This window comes from Diospyros lotus, chromosome 2 (assembly GCF_014633365.1).
Source record: "Diospyros lotus cultivar Yz01 chromosome 2, ASM1463336v1, whole genome shotgun sequence".
NCBI classification, from domain to species: Eukaryota; Viridiplantae; Streptophyta; class Magnoliopsida; order Ericales; family Ebenaceae; genus Diospyros; species Diospyros lotus.
The window spans coordinates 10,758,281-10,777,301 of record NC_068339.1 but is presented as its reverse complement, the minus strand read 5'-3'; the positions used below and the strand labels follow the sequence as shown (position 1 = coordinate 10,777,301).

Here is a 19,021-nt window from a genome sequence, read left to right as displayed (position 1 = left end):
GACTGGGGGCCACTTGCCCCTTTCCATGCGGGAAAATGCTATTTGTACAGAAAAAATTTTACAAAATACTTACAGGGATGATATATCGCGATATTTTGTCATCAAAATATCGCAACATTTCGCGATATTTTGATCCCTGTTCATCCCTTTCCCTTGCCACTGCAACCTTACCCGTCGCTGTTCTTCGCCTCCGTCTGCTCTCGCCTCGCCTTGCCACAGCCTCATCTCAGTTGCCTCGCCTCGTCGCTACAACCTCCTCCGCCTCGCCCCGTCGCCTTTGCTGCCTCATCGCGTCGCCTCGGCAGCCTCGCCTCACCGTTGTTGCTGCTACCGCCAACAGTGTGAGAGGGAGAGAGACAGAGGGAGAGAGAGATGCTATTGGGTATTTGGGTCATTAATTGCAAGGGTAAAATGGATATTTTGATTCTTCTGTAAATGTTTCTGTAATATATGTTCTGTACAAATAGCATGATCCTTTCGTCCGACGTTTGTTACCAAAACATCTCCGTGCGAAAAACGCGGTGCCATTCACCGCTGTAATAACAAAAATGGCTCAGCATATTTTCCCTAAAGATGAAAAGAAAAAAAAAATGATCAAGAACATTCTCGCGACCTTCGGCAGAATTATCCGCTCAGAGGTTAATTACTAATGCAAATAGTCAACAAGAAGTTCACTCCATTCCTTTCTTCTCTCTCTCTCTCTCTCTCTCTCTCTCTATATATATATATATATATATAGACACACACATACATACACAGGTACGCACACACCCTCATACATATTATATATATAAAAACGTGTGGTGTAGGGTACTAAGTTGGTTCATGGGTGGGTTTACCCCTTCGAATCCAGTTCCTTGTTGAATCCCAGTGCAATTCCTTGCCTTTTCCTTCCACAAAAGGCCAAAAAAAATTAAAAAAAAAGACAGCCATATTTCTGCACTTCTATATCTAGAGCTTTAATCCCATAAGAGCTGGAAGTGGAACAAAGGAAATTAAGAGAGAAACCTAGCTAAGATGAGAGAGACTACCATGAATAATTGGGTTTTCATGTTAATCGGGCTCTTTCTCCCCTCCTTCATACTGCTGGCTGAAATTCTGGGTGTGGAGGGGCTGGCATGCAACTGGGGACTGCAAGCATCCCACCCCCTTCCAGCCAACATAGTGGTGAAGCTGATGAAGGAGAATGGGTTTAACAAAGTGAAGCTCTTTGAAGCTGACCCCGCTGCTATGAAGGCCCTTGGCAAGTCCGGCATCCAGGTTATGGTTGGCATACCCAATGAGCTGCTGGCTCCCCTTGCCGGCAGTGTTGCAGCTGCTGAGAATTGGGTGACCCAAAATGTTTCTTCTTTTGTTTCCAAATATGGGGTGGATGTAAGGTTAGTATATATATATATTCTTATTTCATGTCCCCTCGTTTTCAGGGTAATAATTCCAAATTATGTGTATACATAAACATATATAAAAATTTGTGTGTTGACTTAATCTCTAGAGAAGTTTTAAATCCTAAATACAAATAACATAGGAGAGACTACTCTAACCTCTCTCTTATCATCGAACTGACCATTGGGAGTCATGCACTGTTTTAGGTGTATAGATAGGCGCTAGAGTTTTTGTTCTATCTAACTATTAACAGGTACAAGGGGAAAGAACAGGTGAAGTAGCAGAGCATCCAAGCCAAGGAAATATATTGGAAATTGGATTAGTTCTTCTAACGAATATTTTTCATCAAATAAAGATACTGCTTAGCTTTCTTAATTTCCTTGTTCTATGCCTTAATACCACATAACACATACACACACGCATACTATATATATTTATAAATATAGCGTAGTCGAGCTTAATTTGCAGTATTTTTTCAGGTACGTAGCTGTGGGCAATGAACCTTTCCTCAAGACTTACAAAGACAAATTTCTACAAACCACATTACCAGCTCTCCAAAATATCCAAGCCGCCCTCATCAAAGCTGGGTTGGGGCGTCAAGTCAAGGTAACCGTTCCCCTAAACGCCGACGTCTACCAAACGGACACCGGCGTCCCCTCCGGCGGCGACTTCCGGCCGGACATCCACAGCCTCATGATCTCCATAATCAAGTTCCTGAGCAACAACGGCGGCCCACTAACCATCAACATCTACCCCTTCCTCAGCCTCTACGACGACCCTCATTTCCCGGTCGACTATGCCTTCTTCTCCGGCAACGCAACTCCTGTGGTCGATGGCAGCGTGTCCTACACCAACGTGTTTGAAGCCAACTTTGACACCCTCATTTCGGCTCTGGAAAAGAACGGCTTCCCGAACTTGCCAGTGATCGTCGGCGAAATTGGGTGGCCGACGGACGGCGACTCCAATGCTAGCAAGGAGCTTGCGAGGAGGTTTAACCAGGGGCTGGTCGACCGGATAATTCAAGGCGCAGGAACGCCGAAGAGGCGGACGCCGACGGATATATACATTTTTGGGCTGATTGATGAAGATGCTAAGAGCATTATGCCTGGGAATTTTGAGAGGCATTGGGGTATTTTCAACTATGATGGCACCATCAAATACTCGCTTAATTTAGGTAAAGTTTCTTTTTCTTTGTTTTCCTACAATGGTATTTAGTCATTGTGAAAAAAAAGGAAAATTGTTAAAACCCAAGAAAATTGTTTTTTCTTTGTTTTTTGATATTCTGTACGCTGCGTTGTTAATCTTCATATAGTCAGTCATACGCTTTTTTGCTGTGGTACACTCTGTCGTTGTGAACAGGCAACAACCGGAGACTGGTGCCGGCCAAGGGGGTGAGGTACTTGGCTAGGCAGTGGTGCATAATGGCTCCACAGGCGAGCCTTTCGGATCCAAACCTGCCCAACAGCATCAACTACGCTTGTACCTACGCCGATTGCACCACTGTCGGCTACGGCTCTTCCTGCGGCGGATTGGACGCCAGGAAGAACGCTTCCTACGCTTTCAACATGTACTACCAGACCATGAATCAGCGCAACGGGGCCTGCCAGTTCTCCAACTTATCCGTCATCACAACCATTGATCCCTCCGAAGTTAACTGCAGGTTCGAGATCATGATCGACATCGGCAAGCATGAGAAGGCCAAGAGTCCAACCACTTCCTGGGCTGGAGAAAATAAGTTTGTCTCATTGGCAGTGGTGGTGTCATCTTTGGTCATTGGGTTTCTGGGTATATGATTGACACTATCGTCAAGCGATTGGCCGCATTTCTAGTCCTTGATGTTTGTGATATTCTAATGGTTCTTCAAGATTCTTTCGAGTGTTTTTCTGATTAAATCCATTAAGATTTTCTTATTTTTTTATATGTCTAGGATGACGTTTTCCCCCCCTCCCTTTTATTAAAGCAGATGTACAGGCTAGTTTTTATGGGATTCTGTTCAATGATTGGTTCATCTTCCATTCGTGATCTAAATTCTAAGTTTGTTATCTTCTATTTTACTATGGTTAAGATTATTGTTATTATTTTGCTACGAATTTGGGTGTAAATTCAATAAACCTTGACCTTTTTATTTTCAGATTAACCTTGACTTTTCATTGAAATCATGGCTCTCGCCATTATTTTTTGAAAATTTCTAAATGCCGAGGAATTTAGTGAAATCTTTCTGCTGTTATTTAAAAAGTACATGAACTGTAACATGTATCACTCTTTAAGTACATAACATTGACAGATTGTCCTATTTTAGTAGTATCACAGACTTTAATTCCATCAAACTAATAGTCTATCTAATCAGAGCACCACCAAATTACAAAATACAGGAAAAACTTACTCATAAAACTCGAAATACAAAAATATCTAGGAAAGGAACTCAAATTTTCCATTCCTGGACATTCTTCTGTAGCAATTCGCTATTATTTACTCTCCAACTTCCACTTCAACTTCTCAAAAGAACTATACTACTGCTTCTAAAACATAACCGTGAGAGAAAAGAGCAGAGAGGGAAGGACAGAGCGTCGACGTAAGTTCAAGTATTGTTCTCTTCCCCGTCTTCATATTACTCATCTTGGAGAGCTTGAATACTATTCCTAATTAATGTTTTTTTTAGGAAATGCTATTGATTTACGTGTCATGTGAAAATAAGAGTGTTCAATCTTTAAATAATGAAGTTCAGTTTGAATTAGTGGCATGATCTGGATGGGAGGATAATTTACATACGTATATCACCGATGTCGATCATGCATATGAATAACACTGTTGGTAAGTTACTTGATAATAATGCAAAGAAAGAACTTATTTAAATGTTACATATAGATTCATAGATATAGCAGAGAGAGAGAGAGAGAGAGGTAGTGCCTGTTGAAGGTTAAGAACGTCAGACAGGTCAGGAGCGTAATTGCGAAGAGAGGCACCATTGACGAGACAAATATGATTTCAGAAGCAGTTGACCGACAAGTGCATTCTCTGAAAATCAGCGATTCGTGAGGGCTTCATATGAAGAAATCTTCTCTTGAATTCAAGAATATATAAATCCAATCAACAGGTGAACTTTTTTTACTTTTATCTTAGATCTTCTGGTTCCCGAGTAATCAAGCATCGAGAAGAAGCAATGAAGTCGATAGATCGATTATGATTCCTCAGTGTTCCAAAAAATGTAAGTATATATTCGTTATACAAATCTAGTTGAGTGTATGTATATATATATATATATATAAAGAGAGAGAGAGAGAGAGAGTACCGCATCGTGTTCTCCATTGTTCGAAGTATGGCATCTCAAAACATTGAGAGAGAGTTGATTGAGAAGTAGAAAACGATGCGAGCGTGACAAAGAGTCTCTGCTTTCTTCTATTAATAACCAATTTATATAAATACGTAAAACATCTAGAGTACTTAATATAATGTAAAATTAACGAAAATTAATAAATATATTTTTTAAAATTATCATCCTCCTACGGTTCTTCGTATACTTAATTTAGACAAAAAAAATAAATTATAAATAAAAAATTTATCTCATTGCACAAGATAAAAAATTAAATCCACAATTTATCAATGCAAATTTTAACTTATCGTAACTCAACTATTTGATTTATATGTTAAGGGTAATAAATTTTTTGAATGCACCATATCACTTAACATAATTAAGTTATATTTTATTATAATCTTTTTGTGAGGCCGAAAATAAAAATAAAATTTATCTTCAACCACTGCTAATTAATTTTTTTTATCAAAACCAATCACCATTAATTGATTAATAATATATATAACAAAATATAATTAATTTTGTGATCAAATTAGCTTTAAAAAATAGAACTAGTAATATGGTATTGACCTGTCACCTCTAATTAAAAAATATAATAAACAAATAAGACATATAATACAATCTGATTTGAACAAACGTCACCTTAAAAAGTGATTATAAAATGATGTGTAAAGTACAACCACTTGGGTGAAGAAGAGCGGTTATGTGCTGCCTTACAGTGGAAGTAGACGGTAGTTTACGTGGCAAGCTTGAAATGGACACGTTTTAATATTAAAAAGGTATTATTCTTCTAAAAATCTCTCAAAATAAAAAGACGAGTGAAACTGTGAGCTCAGGAAAAAAAAAAAAGAGAGAGCGCAGTGAAACTGTGAAAGTAGCGCTTTCACTGACATCTAATTCAGGTTAGGGTTTGTGCGCGCCCTGAAGACCACAGCTCGACTTGTATATCAGCATATATATATATATATGTATATATCTATAGATATGTATCTCCAGCTTAGAGTTTGGGGCGGTGACTGCGAGCTACAAAGAGATGTTGTGATAAACTATGTTCTTGCGAGGCTTCGCACTTCCTACCACTTGATGCATATCATTTTTGCGTGCAGTGATCTGTGGATCTCTCTGCTCTTTCCTTTCCCCCATTTTTACTACTGTTTCTGAACAAATCACTCGATTTACGAGCTTCTTTTCGTCTTCGTTTTCTATATCTTGTTGCTATATATGTACGAGTTCAATCAGACATCACATCGGATTGCTAATTGATGGGGTGTAGGAGGGAAGGGAGCGATTTCATAGATCACTCGCGCAAAAATGATATAATTAGTGGTCGGTATTGCAAGCCACGGCCATGATCTGCAACAATAGGAGCAGGATAAAATTTACCGACATTCGTGCTAAGATTTGTTAGTTATGTGCTGCAGGGTTTCGAGGTACGAACTTTTGATGAGAATTTCATTGCAATTGGGGCTTTAAATGTAAAGCTCTGGTGTTTGATGTCTTTAACTTCTGCTTTTGGTTTAGAACTGATGAACTGTTCTTCGTAGCTGTACCCAATATTCTTTATTTGGAAGACCTGGAATTTGCACCGGTGGCTTGTTTCTTTTCTTTTTTTTTTCATCCGATCGATTGTGAGTTTGATTTTCACCTATGAAAGGGCAAAGTTCTAACTTGTAATTTACCTCCTATGAAAGGGCAAAGGTCTAACTTGTAATTTAGCAAAGGTTTAACTTGTAATTTACCTCCTGAAAATAATTGAGGAGACATAATTGAGGACATGAACGCAGGAGACCGGACAGTCATCCAAATAGTTTCATCTATATTCCGATTTAATTGGGATACATGTAGTAATGGCATGGTGGAAAAATGGACATGGTATTTGGGTACCTGAGTTGTGAAATACCTTATCAAAAAATTTAGCTAACATTTCTAGGTGAATTGATTCTTCGCCAGAACTGGATGCCAGAGGCTGCACTTCTGTTATCCACGGTCGGTCTTTTTAGATGGTGTTTGGTGTTTTTGAGTGTTTTATGTTTTCATCTGTTGTGTTTATTATTGTGGTTTTCTTGGTGGGGTTTTTCGGTTATGGTTTTTAAGTGAATTGTAGATAATTGCATTAACTCTTACCGCAATTTGTTGAGTGTTGTTTTATGTTTCAACAGTTCTGAATCTTCTGATACTTACCGAAACTGGTAGTCTGATACTTGTCAGGTTGTAAAAGATACATGTTACTTTAGTCTTTACCCACCACCTTTGATAAATATTAATTAGACTACAATTGTATTTCACTATTTTGTGTCAGTCCGAATAGCACCACTGTCGTAGCAACTGTGATAGAGGCTGCGGAGATGCAGGGCGGCATCAATTGAGTTTGGCAGATCCGTTACAGAGCTTGGAAGTGAGTCGCGCGACGAACATTGAGCAGTTTGATATGCTGGCCAAGGAGGGCAAGAAGAGGGTGAGTGAAGATGTGTCGTCGGATTCTGCCAAGGTTGCCCTCGTATTCCAGCTCTCTTTACATAACCGGAGTGTTCTTGGCAGGGAGTCTTCCCTGGAACATGTTGGAGTACATGGGTCACACCATTCATGTCAACCAAGTTGTGGCTGAAGAGATCATTCACTGGTAATTAATTTTGACCCTTTTTTGGCTTAGCTTAATGTATCTTGATTTTAGTTTTTTCACTGATTTTTTGTTTCATTATTGGACCGTACTAATTCCGCTAGGCTCGGCCTAAACAGTAGGCCCATAGTTTGGCACTGGACCCGATCCTTAGGCCCGATCTCAGCCCAACACCAGCGCTGCAACACTCGCATGTCGTCAGCGCCCTCCGTGATCCTCGCGACTGTAACAAGCCTCATCAACTCCAAATATCTCAACCCCCAATTCTCATTAGCACCGAAAATCTCGGCTCTCTATCCTCTCACAATGACCAGTGACACGCAAGGGGCTCTCCCCTTCTCTTATATAAATTAGCCGACCACCAATTAAGGTATGTTCTTTTCAGTTTTATAGAAACTCATACACTCTTAAGCTCTTACTTATTTGAGCATTGGAGTGCTTACAGGTGCTACTCCCATCGTGTGGATCGCCGTTGCCTTAAGCTCCCCGTTCGATCACCTTTTGGGCTAAAAGGATAATTATTATACTTACCAAATTTATCTTGTTGTTGCTGTTTGAATTTAGGTTGACGAAAGGGTTGTGCAAACACCCCCCCCCCCCCCCCCCCCCAAAAAAAAAAAAAAAAATGTGAAAGATCTTATGACATTTATTTTCTTTGGTCAAAATGTTATTAGTAGTTTTAATGATTTAGTTTTTCTATGTTGATGTAACAACATATCCGGCTTTCATCCCATTATGTGAGGTCGACTACATGAATTCTATACTTTCATGTATGTCTTTTGTCATATCTTCATTTAGGCCCATACACTTCATATCAAAATTTAATGTCTCTCCCAAAATCTTCTTGGGTATGCCTCTACTTATTTTTTTAACTAATTGTTCCATTTCATCAACTCTCCTCACAGAAGCGTCTCTCGGTCTCCTTCTTATAAGGCCAAACCATCTTAGTTTAGTCTCTATCATCTTCTCCTCGATTGACATTATTCCTATTTTGTTACGAATAACCTCATTTCTAATTTTATCTTTTCTTGTATGATCGCACATCCATCTTAGCATCCTCATCTTCGCTACGTTCGTCTTATGCTCATGCTAGTATTTGACTACCCAACATTTTGAGCCATACAATAAGATTAGTTTTATAGTTGTTCTATAAAATTTTTCTTTCAGTTTTAATGGGATTTTACCATCATATAACACTTCCGATGCACTTCTCCATTTTAGCTAACCTACCTTAATTCTATGCGTGACATCCTCGTGAATTTCTCCATCTTTTTAAATCACTGGTTCTAAATATAAAAAATGGTCTTTTCTTTGTAGATTTGGTTTTCCAATTTTATTATAACATCCTCCATTCTTGCATTCTTATTGAACTTACATTCTATATATTATGTTTTCCTTCTACTTAATTTAAATCTCTTAGATTTTAAATTATTTTTTCACAACTTAAGCTTAGTGTTAACTCCCTCTTTTGTTTCATTCACCAACATTATGTCATTTGCAAATAGCATACACCATGACACCTCTGTATGAATGTATTTAATGAGTTCGTCCATTACTAAAGCAAATAAGTACGGACTTAGTGCAAAATCTTGATGCAGTCCTATTATAATTTTAAACGGTTCAGTATCCCCTCCACATGTTCTGACATTTGTCCATACACCGTGATACATGTCCTTAAAGGCTTGTATATAGGTTATTTAGACTCATTTATTCTCTAAAACCTTCCATAATACTTCTTTAGGGACTATCATAGGCTTTTTTTAAAATTTATAAACACCATATACAGGTCTTTTTAATGATCTTGATACATTTTCATTAGGCGCCTCAGTAGGTATATAGCTTCTATTGTTAACCTATCAGGCATGAAATCAAACTGATTTTTCGAAACATCTGTTTCTTTTATGAGCCTTTGTTCTATTACTCTCTCTGAGAGTTTCATGGTATGACTCATTAACTTAATTCCTCTATAATTTTCATAGTTTTGAACATCTCATTTGTTCTTGTATATAGAGACCAAATTACTCTTCCTTCACTCATCTGACATCTGTTTTGATTTAAGGATTTTTTTCTATGTTGATGTAAAAGGATAAAATGCTCAGAGTTGTGCTATTTGTACAAAAAGGGATTTACAAAAAGGTTGTTTGGCTTAGCGTTTTTTTATATATAGCTTTTAAGCTATTTAGCTTCTAAATTAAAAGTTGGATAATGTTTAAATTAATAATGTGTTTTTAAGTTATCAATTAATAGTTATTTATGTGTTTGATTTAAAAAAATTAATAAACTATCAAAACTTGATAAAAAGACTAAAATAGACATGGTGTTGAATGATGTAAAACTTTATCATTAAATGTTGAGAAATTATATATAATTATTAAAAATATATTAATTAATATTATTATATATGTTATATATATAAATAATATATATTATTATGTATATATATATGAGCAGTCGGTGGGGGCGACAACACAATTAGACAACAACGACGACAACGGTTATGAATGAGGGGTGACGACGGCAGCGACGGTAATGATAGAACATAAGCGAAGGAAAGATGATGGGAGCAAATAGCAATGGAGGAGAAGATGTAATAGCAGAGACAAGTATGTAAATATGGAGAATATTTGAGGGCAGAATAATAAATTAGTTGGTCAAAGTAGTAGCATTTTTTGCAAAACGCTATTATAATAGTTTTTAAGCTAATTATTATTGTCAAACACATAACTATAAAATGTTATATAGCTTATAAGCGACCAAACTGCTAAGCCTTATAGCCTCAGAATGCTTTACAAGGACAATAAAATGACCAATTTGCCTCTTTGATAACTAACTCAAACCCAAAAGATCCAAAACTATCTTTTTCTCTCTCTTTCGCTTTCTCTCTCGCAAACACTGTCGGCCCTAACTCTCCGGCCACCCGCATTTTCCTCTCCGAACACCATCGCCCCAATTGCCAGCCACCCCTCCCCCTCTTATGGCCACTGTTTGGCTCTCGTCCCCATTGCGGATAAGGGCGGCTGAAGTTGGCAGTTAAGGAAGAAGTATGGCAGATTGACAGGTTAAAATTACGGTCATTCCTAGCTCAAGTTGAGAATCAGCCATGAGAGGGCGATAGTTGCAAAGCAAAGCATAATGGGACACCATTCAATTCATTTATCAGTAAAAATGGATTGGAATTGGTAGATTTGCAGAACACCATGTTATTCTCTTCTTCATCCAAAATTTGTTCCAAATCAGGAACACCTCCCAAATGGACCCAAAACTCACAAATTTTGTAAATAAAAGAACAAGAATCAAAGGGAAAAAGAACAGATTGAATTTGTACACAGCCATGAAATGAATATCTGAAAGAAAATAGAAAGAAGAATCAAATCAAATTTGAATGCGAAGAAGTTGACAACCTGCTTCAATTTGTGATGTTGCTGGAGATGGTATAGATCGTTTGGCTACCAGAGATAATCCAAGGGGCTCGGGTTCTTCATGTCGAGTCGGGCCCAGGGTTTGCCCTTCCCGCTCCAATGGAGCAAGCTCACTGGACCTGGGTGGAGCGACCAACAACTCCCTCTCCGATTGTCGTCGTCGAGCCCGTGCTGGTTCCACCGGTGGTCCACTGCCTCCACGTCGCCCACGAATACAAGTAAGAACGACGTCATCAAACCCAACTCGTAGATTCGCCGCTTTTTTCTGGAGCTCCATCTAGCTCTCGATCTTGCTCCGGTAATGACCCACTTGCCATTTCTCCAGGTCCATCACCATCACGCCCGTGTTGAAATAACAGGCCTTTCTTGACCTGAATACCGAAGAAGAATGGACAAAAATGGACACTAGCTGGAACCCGAGGCGTGACAAACGTCACTGTCCTTAAGAGTATTTTCCACCCCTCAATGAAGTGCAAAGGCTCTGGTGGATACTCTCCTAGGATACAATGAGCACTTCCAAGCCCACGTGCACTCACGGTGTTTGGGAAAAAGAGGAGAGCAAGAAAACAATGAACTCAGCAACAAATTACAGCGGCAATAATTGAATGAAGAATAGCACATACAACAACAACAATGAGTATATCACGAACAGAAATAGGAAGCAGCCAAGGAATGCATAAGTAAGCTGCCAAGGAATGCATATTGAGAACAGAAACAGAAAGCAACAATGAAATATATATCTGGGAGATTACTAATAGTAAGCTAAAGCAAGACTTGCTTGTTGTTTTGTTTACAAGTGCAGCGAAGGCTGCCTTTCATAGCCGAAGAAGTGTACATTGAAAGAGAGAAATAATTGGCCAAAGGATAAGAAGCAAGACTAATTCAAAAGCAAAATGATAAGAGGATAAGACGCAATTGAAGCCAACATGGGAGTCTTGGTCAACCATGACTTGGTCTTCCTCAACTGCAGAAGACCATTTGAAATATTATTTGTTTTACAACAAATACAAGGGACAAAACAAGGTCGGACTAGAAACTATTGGTGAAGTACTTGGTGAAGTTGGCGTGGCAGTACTCCGGGGCGCCAATCACCCGATTTCCAGCGAGGGTAATGTTCCAAAGCTTCTATATGTCGTCTAAGAGGACGACGTCAGAGCCTAGGCCACGAGATTGTCTCATCTCTTGTCTCCCTCTTTTCATTTAATCCGATTTATCAGCAATATATCATGATGAATTGCTCCAATTTATATCCTACATATTGTTAAGTTCTCGCAATATATAGTCCCAATAAAGCATTCTGTAAATCCGTTTCTGTACAAATAGTACAACTCAAATGCTGAAATTTAAGGTGTTTGATAGTATTGGATTGATGTTTGGCAAAACTGGAATTTATCAACAGATTAAGTAACTTCTTAATTGGGAATGTAATTCTGTTACCTGCATTTAAAAAAAATTAAAAAAGAAGAATTGCAACCGCAATGGTGGTTGCAGAAAGGTATGTGCCAGGGGGGAGGGGAGATTTGCAATGCAACTGAATAAACAAAGGGTAATAGAGGGGGAGCAACCCGAAGCATTCTTGAGCAGTGTTATCTGCTCCAACTCCAGTTGCAAGGGAGATTTTTTCGTATGGACCATGTTTAGTAATAGTTTGTGTCCATTGAGTAATGTATGGTTCTTTGCTCAAGCCTCAAATGCTGAGCATTAATTATCATCAGCAGTAAGCAATCCAAGCTGGTTCTTCCATTAAATTTGCTGGGTGTTAAGGTTCTGGATTCTGGAATGAAAGTCTATCCGACATCTTGCCCATCAATGCCCTAGCAGATGTAGTATTCTTGCAATGAGCGCAAAGGTACCGGTGAAACCATCAATCACAAGTATTGTTGCCCACAGTACAGAGGTGAAAAGGTTGTAGGAGAGAAGAAAGTTCTGGAAGTCATTGTGGAAAAAGGGAACGCAGAATGGACATAGAAACACTTTCCTCAAGAGGCTGATGAAGCTGTAAGCCAATGGATTATATGCATACATTTGTATATGCTTTCTTAAAAGTTTTGAATTCATTTGTGTTTTTGCAGCCAGACACCGTTATAGGGGATATAGTGTTTGTTCTACAAACAAAAAGTGCATCCTAAGTTTAGTTTAAGAGAAAGGGCAACGAGTTATTTGTCCAACACACCTTAGACACTTATGGAGGCACTCTGTTTCTTTCAGTTTACTCTGGTAAACCCTGGTAAATTGATTATCTTCGATAGCATGTAATGCTTTGAGATAATACATTTTGAATGTGCCATTTAGAAGTTATTACTGAAATAAATTGTGCTCTGCATTTTAATTTGGTTAACGAATAAATTGACTGTTGCAATAATACTTCTCATTTCTGTGTATTGCACACACAATGTTTCTACTTGATTATTAAGACAACTATCCTCTCTTCTTGGTGTGTATTTTAGTTTTTGATTTTTCATTTATTATTGTATGCTATTGAAACTTGATAACTATGTGACTATGAAATGATCTCTCTCTTATGGTTGTTCATCTTGATAATCAGATTTCCTGCAGCTTCTTTTTTGGTTCTTGGTCCGTCCTTGATCATCTTATTTGTTCAAAAACCATTCTATTGTATATGTTCATCGATCCAGGATTAATTTTCATCCTGTCACTTTATTGGAACAAATTCATACCATTCATCACCAACACATCGAACTTCCCTTCCAGATTCAGTTGGATGAGGAAATTAGAAATGTATTTTCCAACAGCCACCATAATAACACCTAGCCTGAGTCCTACTATGTATAAGGCTGTTTACATAGATTTTCACTTGTCCACTATCTTTGACTATGGCCACGTCTTTTATAAAGTCATAGTGACTGGTATCATGTCTAAGGAGTTTTTTTACAAAGGTTTTTGTCTTATTGTGTTTCTTCCGGTACAAGTTTCATCATTTTCATTCACTTTCTTTACATGTCCGTCTATGTTTTTTTTTTTTTTTTCTAAGTACATGTCTAAACTATCGTAAACATGGAACATTTTATCTCTTGTATATGTTACCCAGAACACAAATTTTAATTTTAATTCTATCCTTTATATATGTTTGCACATTCACTTTAACGTGCTCAGGCGCTCAGGGCTCATATTTAACAGTTAGGCCAGTTTGATATATTTTTTTTTTTATCTAATTTTTCGCTTGTGCAATGTTTGATAGCTATTTTTTTTTCAAGTATCTCATTTTTCTATTTATGCTCACGTGATGGGTTTTCCTTCAAATCAAGAAAATAAAGTTGGGGGAGGAGCTCTGATTTTTCAGACAATTGAAGCAACCAACTTACTAAACGAAAAAGTCAAAAGAGGCAGTAAGCGAGAGATCGAGGGGAGAGCCAGTGGCCGACCAGGGCGAGCAACGATTGAGGGGGCTAGGGGGGCGACTGGTGAGGCTGAGGCTGAGTCTGCTTCGACAAACGACAGAGCCAAACAGAGGCCGAATCATCCGATAGAGACAAGGAGACCAGAGAGGAAGAGGGGCAGAGGGGTGGGAAATGGCTGGTAACGGGCACCCGAGCGAAACAGAGAATGAGAGAGGGTTTGCAAATTTTATATTGGGGAATAATTGATAAATACTAAAAAATAAAAAAATTATGTACAAATAAATTTGGACAACAATTTTTTTTTAATTTTCTGGTTTCATTTCTTCGAAGAAATGATTTAATTAATTTAAAATATATTATTATTTTAATTTTTTTTGTATAGAATTCAATATTTTTAATATATTTTTACAATTGAATTTCATGAAAAATAATAACTATCAAATATGAAATGCCAAGAAAATGACCAAATTTTATAGAAAATATTACCAATCAAAACATCAAAAGATGAAAAATAACATTATTTTTCAAATAGAAAATTATATCAATCGAATAACTTAAACTTTCAATTTTTAGAAATTTATTTTTCTTATAATTTAATTTTCTGGAATTCAATTTTCTTCCGTCCAAATTTTACCCTTACAATCAAATGCACATTTATTGTTGCTTTAACTTGGAACCTTAGGTAGTGTTCTCTTTGTGTTTCATTTTTGAGTTTTGAATTCATTTTGAGTTTTGTGTTTTGAATGTTTGTTTTGAAATTTCTAAAAATGCATTCTCTTTGTCATTTTAAAAAATTGTTTCTCAAAACTAAAAATTGAAAACACATTTATTTTGTAATTTTTGAAAAATTATTTTATGTTTTATTTCTTTTCTTTTTTATTTCTTTCCTTTTCTTCCCTTTCCTTTTTCCATTCCCCAGCGCTGCATCTTCTCCGGCCAGCGGTTCTGTCGCCAGCGACCACCGATCAGAGCCTACCATTAGAAGCTCCAAGCCAAGACAGTTAACATACCCAAAAATCAGCAAGATCCAACGGACATGTAACGACCAGTTTTCTGAGCGCGTTATAACTCAAGACAATTCTGAGATAATTTTTTTTTTTTTAAAACTATTGCTAAATCATATCACTCTTTAAATAAATTCCAAAAGCTCCATTCATTTATCTCCAAGGAGAATCATCATAAATATCAAATGGGGAAGCTAGAATCAAACTCAACATCATAACATTAATCATAATTCAGTGCTTACATCTTGGGAACATAAATTTCTCAACATGTCTTAATACATAACATAAGTTCTCAACTAACATTAACCTTAAATAGAATTCTACATCATCATTCCTCAAAATGTTCAGAATTCGAAGTAGTAGAATTTAAATACATGAGCTACATAACATACATTCAACTGATCATACAACTCATCATGTACTTTGCTAAGTGCCATTTCATGCCTCATTCATTCTTGTTTCTGCTACAATTTTCATCTGGAACGTTTGAATATTCCAGGGGCAAAGCCCAAGTTAGATGATGAATCATCTAAGTAAGGGAAACAAAACATTTAATGCTCATGTATGTATGTAATGTACTTAACATTATAACTTTCATGTTTTGGTCGACTGCACCTTAAGATTACTCGCCATTTTTCCAGTCTCCTTGCCAGACCGGAGTGTATGGATGCACCCTTAACAAAGCAACAGCGCCAGTACCTAATCTCAAACCCATGCAACGTATGATCGTGAATCTTATCATGCTCATATGCATAATTCATAAATCAAAACATGTAAAATGCAATTTACATGACATACTCATAACAAGGCATGATAACATGATAAGATCATAAAACCTAGTCTAGTTGGGAAGCACCACTTACCTTGTAAAAAGATAATTTTGCCCCTAACGTAATTTTGCCACAAAATTTGCGTCGGACTTCCAATTGTAGTCAATTATGAACCTTGACGTACCCTGACACCATAATTACTTAAGAAAATCATATTTCTAATTTTTCTCTAATTTTTCTAATTTCTCCAATTTCCTCCTATTATTTCCTCAAGATTATGAAATAAATAATTTCTCATAAAATTTTCTCAATTTCTCTTCACAATAATTTCTAAAACAATATTTCTAAACCCCAGAAATTTTCTCATAATTTTAAAATCCATGTTCTATTTATTTCTCATTTTTTCCTTTGATTTTCAGGCATCTATTGCCTCAAAAATCCATAATAAATACTAATCATGCATTTCTCCTCCAATTTTACTATTAAAAATTCTAGAATATCATTCTAATATTTCTGAAATTTTTAAAGAATTTTTTGAAGATAACTTACTTTCCCTCGGAGTGATTCGGTATTCTTCCATAATGCAATGAAGTCTCGATTTGCGTATCCAACAACGTCTTTTGCCATAAATTTTCATACGAATTACTAAACTCAACCTATAAGATTTTTCTAAAAATTTTTGGTATTTTTTTTCTCTATATTCTTTCTTTCTCTTTCTCAAATCTCTCTTTTACTCTCAAATCCTTCTTTCTTACAACATTTCTCTTTCTAATTCAAGTCCTCCAACCTTTCAAGTTTCCTCTATTTATAGAGGTTGAATTAAGTTTAGTATAATTGTAGTGATCCACTATCTTTCATTTTTTTTAAATTATTTTTCACTAAATCTCATTCATAATCTCTAATTATTTGTCCATACACTACTTTATCTTCCACATTTCTCCATTAATTCACCCATTATCTTTTATTATTTGGCCACACTGTACTTTGTCTCCCACATTTCTCCATTAATTCATCATTTATCTTTGATTATTTGTCAACACCATATTTTATTTCCCACATTTCTCCATTATAATTCACCCATTATCTTTGATTATTTGTTCACACCATATTTTGTCTCCCACATTTCTCCATTAATTCACCCATTATCTTTGATTATTTGCCCATACTCTATTTTGTCTTCACATTTCTCCATTATTTCACCCACTATCTTTAATTATTTTTCAACTAAATCTTATTTTGAATGGACTATTCTTTCATTTAGTCAATAAATTTAAGTCCACTTTATTAATCTACTAACTCTAAGCCCATTTACTTAGCTTTTGTTTTTTTTCAATTTAACCCATTAATTCTAAACTCATTTACTTAACATTTCTTCTTCTTTTTTTTTTCTTTTTTTTTAACTTAATCTACTAACTCTAAACCCATTTACTTAACATTTCATTTTTCAAGTTAGCCTACTAACTCTAAGCCCATTAGTTTTTTCAATTATAATTTCTAATGATGTCAAAAAATATTTTAAGTATAAAATTAATTATTATTATTATTCTCAAAATACTATGATATTATAGGACAAATCTCTGTAGATCTAAGATCGATGGTGGCGGCTTTCAAAAGAACCAGCAAGATCGACGGTGGTGACTTTCAGCAATGGTGAGCGAGGTTGATGGCGGCTTTAGAGGTGGCAGGCGAGGTCGATGGTGGCTTCAGCGGTGGCGAGCGAGGTCGATGGCTTATGCTTGCGAGAGAGAAAGCAGAGAGGAGAGTGGCAGCGACATCGATGGCGAGGTGGTTGACGGCCGATGCTTGCGAGAGGGAGAGCAAAAATGAGAGTGGCAGCGACGGAGATGGCAAGGCGGTCGATGGCTAATACTTGCGAGAGAGAGAGCAGAAATGAGAGTGGAGATGGCAAGGTCATTGATGCTTGCGAGGGAGAGAGAGAGCAAAGAGCAGAGAGAACAGTTCTATCGAGAATTTGGGGGGTTGGGGGAGGGGTTGAGTGTTTTTCATGTTTTTGAGTTTTCAATGTATTTTCACTGAAAACGCCCAAAACAACAAAATGTTGTTTTGGGTTTTCTTTACAAATTTTTTAGTTGTTTTCGAAAATACGTTTTTAAAAATAACAAAGTAAATGCGTTTTTAGTATTTTGAAAAATTAAAAACTCAAAATAGGCTGAAAATGTCAAAGAGAACAGACCCTTAATGTTTAGGAATTTCCATTCAATTTCATAAAAGGGCATAAATCATTGAGTCAATATCAAACTCTAAAATGAGGGATAAAAGAGGCATTAGAAAGGAAAGCGAGGAAAAAGATGTGCAAGTATGACTAGTCATTGCTTATTGGTGGGGTGTCATTCATATATATTTTTTTAAGATAATATTTATTAATTAAGATATGAGTTGAAAAAAAAAAATATGATAAGTATTTCAGATAAAAATATTTTTTATTGTATTTGTTAAATTTATTTGGCAACTTTTAAAAAAAAAGTTACACGATTTTTTATCTAGGATTATCCAAATAAATTTATCTCTCCTCCGTTTAAATAAATTTATTTTGGACTTTACAAATAAGAAAAAATGACTCATATGTCCTTTAATGTATTTTAAAAAATTTAACAAATAATCTGATAAAAATGTTATAATACTTCTTATTCTTATCTTGACTATTTCATATTTTGGTCCGTAAAATATTTTAATTTTATTTTATTCATTTTAACAAACGTTATCTAAGTGGGTTGTATTTGTACTAGCTGTAAGGCTATCTCTAATCAATCGCCATTTCCTTTGTTGAGCTAAATTTTTAAGACAACCTTCACATTTCTCTACTCCAACATTGCTTGCCATTGTAAATCTTTATAAAAGAAGTCATGTGACTTCTTATCTAGGATTATCCATATAAATTTATCTCTCTTCTCTTTAGATAAATTATCTTAAATTTTACAGATAAGAAAAAATTACCCATATGTCCTTTAATGCATTTCAAAAAATTTAAAAAATAATCTGATAAAAAATTTGGAATACTTTTCATTTTTATCTTAATCAACTATTTCATATATTGGTCCGTAAAGTATTATAATTTTATTTTGATACAATTTTATCTTGCTCATTTTAACAAATGTTACCTAAGGGGGTAAAGTTCGTACTAACTATAAGGCTATCTCT

The 19,021-nt window shown here is 36.3% G+C and overlaps 1 protein-coding gene, 1 long non-coding RNA gene and 1 pseudogene across 2 annotated transcripts; 2 read left to right on the top strand and 1 right to left on the bottom strand.

Moving 5' to 3' along the window:
• The first annotated feature begins 989 nt into the window (after positions 1–989).
• LOC127795333 (glucan endo-1,3-beta-glucosidase 5) lies at positions 990–3,420 on the top strand. The gene is made up of 3 exons (XM_052326941.1): positions 990–1,379; positions 1,863–2,557; positions 2,743–3,420. Exons 1-3 carry the CDS (start codon positions 1,018–1,020, stop codon positions 3,174–3,176), a joined length of 1,491 nt encoding a protein of 496 aa, XP_052182901.1. The 5' UTR covers positions 990–1,017; the 3' UTR covers positions 3,177–3,420.
• Positions 3,421–5,532: 2,112 nt separating this feature from the next.
• On the top strand, positions 5,533–7,910 carry LOC127793781 (uncharacterized). Its single transcript, XR_008021489.1, has 3 exons — positions 5,533–6,123; positions 6,993–7,313; positions 7,430–7,910. It is a non-coding gene; the product is annotated as an uncharacterized LOC127793781 (long non-coding RNA).
• Positions 7,911–10,441: 2,531 nt separating this feature from the next.
• LOC127794627 (probable galacturonosyltransferase-like 9) lies at positions 10,442–18,703 on the bottom strand (annotated as a pseudogene).
• Positions 18,704–19,021: the final 318 nt, after the last annotated feature.

Coding starts and splice junctions, on each gene's coding strand:
- LOC127795333 (XM_052326941.1), top strand. CDS start 1,018: ATGAGAGAGACTACCATGAATAATTGGGTTTTCATGTTAATCGGGCTC. Junction 1,380..1,862: donor AAATATGGGGTGGATGTAAG/GTTAGTATATAT, acceptor GTATTTTTTCAG/GTACGTAGCTGTGGGCAATG. Junction 2,558..2,742: donor CAAATACTCGCTTAATTTAG/GTAAAGTTTCTT, acceptor CGTTGTGAACAG/GCAACAACCGGAGACTGGTG.